This window comes from Papaver somniferum, unplaced genomic scaffold, assembly GCF_003573695.1.
Source record: "Papaver somniferum cultivar HN1 unplaced genomic scaffold, ASM357369v1 unplaced-scaffold_3, whole genome shotgun sequence".
Lineage (NCBI taxonomy): Eukaryota > Viridiplantae > Streptophyta > Magnoliopsida > Ranunculales > Papaveraceae > Papaver > Papaver somniferum.
In genome coordinates this window covers 228,148-233,919 of record NW_020641039.1, presented here as the reverse complement: position 1 = coordinate 233,919, position 5,772 = coordinate 228,148, and the positions used below count along the sequence as shown (strand labels likewise).

Below are 5,772 nucleotides of genomic sequence, written 5' to 3'. Positions count from 1 at the left end.
AACAGCCTATATGTGTCCAACACCATTATCGGACGGTGTTCGTTGTACTCATCTCCGTTGGTCTGGTTTTGTACCTCGTGGTTTTATAGACAAGGTTTTTACTTGTCCCAGGTGATTTTCCTGACACAGGTATTCAGATTTGTCCCAAATAGTTTTCCTAATGCAGTTTTGTTTTATCAAAGGAAATTTTGTGGCAATTACCAACCACATTCTCTCAGGTTGTTATCCTAAATGGTTTTTTTGATGCGGTTTTTACAAGTGGAGAAAATCCATGACGAGCATCATCGTTAAGTTTCATTCGACTTTAAAAATGTCATACTCCTTTTCCTTCTTTTCCTTCGACTTTAAAAATGTTTCATTTGACTTTAAAATGGTTTCAACTTTCAACTGTTATACTCTTAATGAAATAAGTATTGTAGTGTTATCTCATGGTGACAAACAACAGCCACGCGTCTCACCAACATCGGCCACTAAGAGCCTCTCCAATGGAATGTGTGTTAAGGAAAAAGTCATAATCCACGTAGGATCAACAACAATATTTATAAAAAATCATCTCCAACCAATTGATGTGAAGATGATGTGGCATGAAAAAAGTTAGACATCTTCTAGGTGAACCTCTGGTTTTAGACATTCACTTAGAGGATGTCTTCCCATCCTAATCACACTTTTATTAATAAAAGTCAATGAAAAATAAAAATGGAAAGGATTCTAACTAGTTATATGCCTACAAATAAGTAAACAAATAATTGAGCACTTTATAAATTGGAGATAAAAATTTATTTTTCCTAATATATAGAATTTTATACTCAAAGGATGTCTTGGAAGTGATGCCACCTATGAAATTGGAGAAGCTCTAACATGCACGAAGCACTATAAATACCGATGATATTTATCTACGCACTTCAAGGAAAATGAAAAATGAAACAGCATTATGATCTCCCCTTTATTTACTGTTTCATTTTCTTCTTGTGTGTACGTGTCATATCATCTACTATCAATGTATTGATTATGTACTAGTACAGTAATCTCTATTATTATAAATTTTTTTAAGAAACAGTTTGCATTTTAAGCAGATAACCCACTGAATCCGACAAAATAAAAGAAAAATGGGCTAACAATTCGTAAGCAAAACATCCAATATAAGGACAGCCTGAAGCAATCTATACAAAACTTGATGGATCAAGTTGCAGCAACTTTTAATACATGTCTAGTTGAACAAACGTCAACTTTTAATACATGTCATGAGTTTCTTAATCCATATATAGGGGATGTCAATGTCAAGACATTAAAGGACAATGTCACTACCATGAACCTTGGGCACCCTTGGTTGGATCTTTGAAGGCGGACAAACCCCAGAAAGTTTTCAGAGAGTAAGGCTGTGAAATTGTGACCCCTTCTTCAGTAATGTTAGAGATCTGCAATTTCAAAATCAAACATGTCACCAACTAAGTTATTCATTCATATAAAAGGAGTAAGCAATTTGTGAACCTAGTTTTGAACTGCTGACCACATTTTAAGTCGGACAAAAAGATCAATGTTTTATACGGATTACAAAAACTTAGATGCATTATCCGCCACATAAAACCAGATTTGAAACTTTGTTCTGACAAAACTTTCAGCTAGTTCGAGAAATTCAGAGACATCCTGATATGTTTCAAGATTAAGACCGTACCTGAAGCTTGTTGATTGCAGATCTATCACGGTAAAGAAGTACAAGCATACACTTCTCCAGTAACTTAACAGCATCTTCAAAGCTCATGTCATTACTATGTTCAGCACGGAGGATCGGCCGAGCCAGATGATTCCCAAAGCCGGTTGCTATGTGATCGTCTTCAAAATGCACTCCTAGCATACTGACCTACAAAACATTAACAAGAGTTCATACTTGTCAAGTCCACAGGAATACATAGATGAAAAGCAGAAGAAGTTTCGGACGTGTTGCATTACCGTGCCAAGATATTTCTTGCCATTTTTTACTCCACCGATGACAAGTGAATTCCAAAGTGGATCAAACTTGTTACGCCTATTATACATCACCCGAGTTAAATAGTTGTGAATCTCTTTTGGGCCCAAAGAATTGTCATCGTCCCACATGTTGTCGTACAAGCTGAAAATCATCATAACGCACAAATCATCTATTAGATAGAAGAAGAGTCTACACTACATCTCACTGCCCTTTAAAAGGTGAGTCAAGGAACAGAGAGTGCAACTCCACTACATAAAATGTCTTCAAATGCATGTACTTTGAAATGAAGACAGTTATGTAAGGTCATTAAGATACTGCATGACCTACTGGAAATCACTGATCGCTTCAGTTACAAAAAACATAGTCTTGTTGGTGCAAGTGGTGAGACCAGTGATTCCAGGAGATCCATATGAACCTGTCAATTTCCATCCAAGATTCTAAACCAATAATTTCCCTGTTGTAGTAGATTAACATAATTTCAAATGATTCAAAACAGTCGTAACAATACTACATAACATGACTATAGATGCATGTACTTTTATAAAAAAGACGGTCTTACATAAGTTCATCAAGATAACGCATGATCTCCTGGAAATCACTAATTTCTCCACTAGCACCGACAAGAGTATGTTTTCCAACTGGTTTAACTCGTTCCACGTTCTTGTAGCGCAGAGTTGAACCATAAGAACCTGTCAAATTCCACTCAAAAATTCAATAAACCAATAATTTTTTTAAGCTACTGCAGACTAACATAACTTCAGATGCACAGGAAACAGTCCCAACTGCCAATGAAGTAGTGGCGAAAACAGCGATTTCACTGGATAGGACTTGAAATAAATATGCTATAATAGTACTGACAGAATCAAGAGAGTAGACTATAAGCTACCTGGCCTCCATATACAACCTCCTAAGGGTAAATGTTAAATACCATAAACCAGAAGAACCTCATAATTTAATTCAGTCTAACACATTAACCTTTCAAACAGCCTAGTTGTAGAGAGCATCAGAACATAACTATGAAGAATTTCATCCATATAGAAGACCAACCAATCCAAAACTTCAACTTACGAATCCTAGTTGTACAAAAGAAATAGAAGCACAATGTTAACAACACAGCTTTTTAAAACATGGTCAAAACAGTACCTCTGAAACATAAAAGAGTTTAAGTAAAAGAAGAACAGTTATAGGGCCATAATATCTCTAGAGTAGTCAGCCTTGCAGGGCACCTATTTCTATTTTATTTTTTTGACGCGAAAAGGGCTAATTCATTAAAAAACAAATATGTCACCAAGAAAAAAGAAAACAAGCTCACTGAGGAGCAACTCACAACCTCCAAAAAAGAAGGTGAAAACACAAGCTCTAGCAAGAACTGCCTAAAAACCATCAAAAAGAAAGCAAAAGCGATCACTCTTTAATAATCCACATTTTCATCCTGAAATGAGCATTTGACTGCATCAGTTTGCTCATCATAATCAGAGTCAGAGTCAAAATCTCCCATACCATCAATCAGGGGCATATCCATCTTTGATTTAGCATGACTCTCGAATAAATTTCTAAACCTCATCATAGGATGGTCAGATATACCCAATAACTTGTTAAAATCGATTTTTGAATCTATTTCGGCCTCGCTAATAGCAGAAACTGAATTGGGAGAGAAAATTAAATCCTTTCCTATAAGATTTTTCTTCTTCTTTTCGTAACTCGACTCAAGTCAATTTGCAATGGGAGACCAACCTCAGTCAGTAGGCGAAATTGGAGTTGAAAAATCATTGACCACTGAACTACATTGAGTGCACTTAGGATCATGGTTCTCTTCTATTCTTGCTTCTTCAACAAGAACTAGTTTTGTGTCCAAAAGAGCAACACTTAATGCACTTAGATGGCTTCCATTGATATTCCACAGGCAGGTCCATAACATGAACACCATCAATCCAACTAGGAATTAGGCTAGGAAATGAGCAATCAAAACTAATCTCAACACACACCCTAGCATATGTAAGTCTAGTTTTCTTCTTCGTACATTCATCCATCAAGAAAACTAGCAATAGAGCTTAACCCTAGTTTTTTCCAGAACTAAATCAAAATCCAAATAGGTATTGTCTGCATCTCCGCAATGGATTGCTCCATTAGTGGGCACCAAGTTCTAACAATGAAAAGCTCCCTTCTCTATAGCAACTCTTCTATCTACCTCATTCATAAAATTGACAACGAAAGCACTATCCCCATGAATTGAAATTCAACCGAAGATTCCAACGTCGTAAACAGAGAAGACCAATTTATTCCATGCCCTATTTTGTGTGATTTGATTCCAGTTGATTCCTCTCTAACCTCTTGACTAGATATCTGATTTAAATAACTTGGGTTTGAAACCTTAACACCAGATGCTCCATTCGAAAGAGCTGAAGTAATCAATCTTGGAAATCTTCAATCTCATTGTTCAATCCTGTGCTAGTGACTAATGATTCCTTTCTAAGTCTCTGATTTGATCTATGCAATGGAGAAGAAGAATTCTTCGCCGTACCAAAACGTGAAAAAAATTTAACCTAGAAAAATTGCACTTTTTTGCTATGCCACGTCATGTTTCTCCCACAACAATCAAATTGATTTTGTTGCCACTTTGGATTCCCAAGCCACCTAAAGACTAATCGGAACTAAGTTTCAGGTTCTAACCTTTATGCCAAATTCAGTTTCTATTGACTAATACTGATGTATACTCTTTTCAAATTTAAGAAGTAAAAAATCCTCCCCCTGATTCATAGTCAAGCTAATAAACACAGGTTCACTTTCAGACCTAGTAAAACATCGACATATACTACTTACAAACAATAATCTATTAAACAACATAAGAATGAGCAAGATTGGAAAAACAAGTTTCACAACTGACCTCCCATATCGGCAGCCATGAGAACTCCATCTTTGTACTTAATACCAAGCACAGATGTTCCAGTAACATATGGGCTCCTGCACAAACAAACATCTTCTATTATAACCCACCACACAAATTATTCAAAACCCCTAAAACCAAAAACCAGATTCAAAATCAATTTTGCCCTAATACCCATCCAATCCATTCATACAACAGTCAAAATACTTAAACCCTGACCCTAGCTTTCAAAAATTCGCACAAATCAAAGCTCATGACTTAAAATACTAAATAGAATGGTCTGAATTAGGGTTTAAGAAACACTTACAATGTTCTTGACTTGTTGTCTTCCGGGCCTAACAAACCTTCGATTCTCTGCACAAACCACAACAATATAATCAAATCGAGATCTAGACATGTTAAATTAAACAGAAGAGAAGATCTATGACACTGAAACTGTTACCTCCATATTTTTTTTCAGCTCTAGAAGAGGGGAAGAATTAATTTTAACGCTTAAGTTCTTAAAGAGAGGGGCGGAAATTCTATTAAGGAGAGGCAAAATATTTTTAGGGTGGACCGATATTGTATATTGTACCCAATATTGCTCGAAAAGGCCCAGCACCATTCGTTTTTGATACGAATTCGTGAATTATTCGGCCTCGTGGAAAGAGTCGAACCCTAGACCAGAAGTACGTGGTTTCTAGTTTCCTTTGTTGTTGATTATACTGCATGATTTTTTCCTAATAAGCAACGGCCTTTACAAAAGATAATGATCCTTAACAATTGGTAAGAGCTAAATTGGAGGTACAGACTAATGCACAGTGGAATTGTTTATTTTTTGCCCATTGCGTTAAAGCATGAACAACAAAGTTACATAATCGAGGTTGCAAAGTAAACAAACATGCAACTAAACAGGAGGAATAAAATTGAATGTCTTTAAAGA

The 5,772-nt window shown here is 36.0% G+C and overlaps 1 protein-coding gene across 1 annotated transcript; it reads right to left on the bottom strand.

The window, feature by feature from the left end:
• Nucleotides 1-1,011: 1,011 nt before the first annotated feature.
• On the bottom strand, nucleotides 1,012-5,399 carry LOC113341532 (proteasome subunit beta type-4-like). The gene is made up of 7 exons (XM_026586373.1): nucleotides 5,293-5,399; nucleotides 5,158-5,204; nucleotides 4,851-4,927; nucleotides 2,526-2,655; nucleotides 1,948-2,107; nucleotides 1,673-1,858; nucleotides 1,012-1,415 (listed from the first exon to the last, which is right to left on the bottom strand). Exons 1-7 carry the CDS (start codon nucleotides 5,296-5,298, stop codon nucleotides 1,302-1,304), a joined length of 720 nt encoding a protein of 239 aa, XP_026442158.1. The 5' UTR covers nucleotides 5,299-5,399; the 3' UTR covers nucleotides 1,012-1,301.
• Between the last annotated feature and the right edge of the window lie 373 nt (nucleotides 5,400-5,772).

Excerpts from the sequence above, each read along its gene's own strand:
- LOC113341532 (XM_026586373.1), bottom strand. Across the intron at positions 2,656-4,850 it reads CATGGCTGCCGATATGGGAG|GTTCTTATGGTTCAACTCTG; the intron begins GTCAGTTGTGAA and ends GGAATTTGACAG. Across the intron at positions 1,416-1,672 it reads CTGCAATCAACAAGCTTCAG|ATCTCTAACATTACTGAAGA; the intron begins GTACGGTCTTAA and ends TTGAAATTGCAG.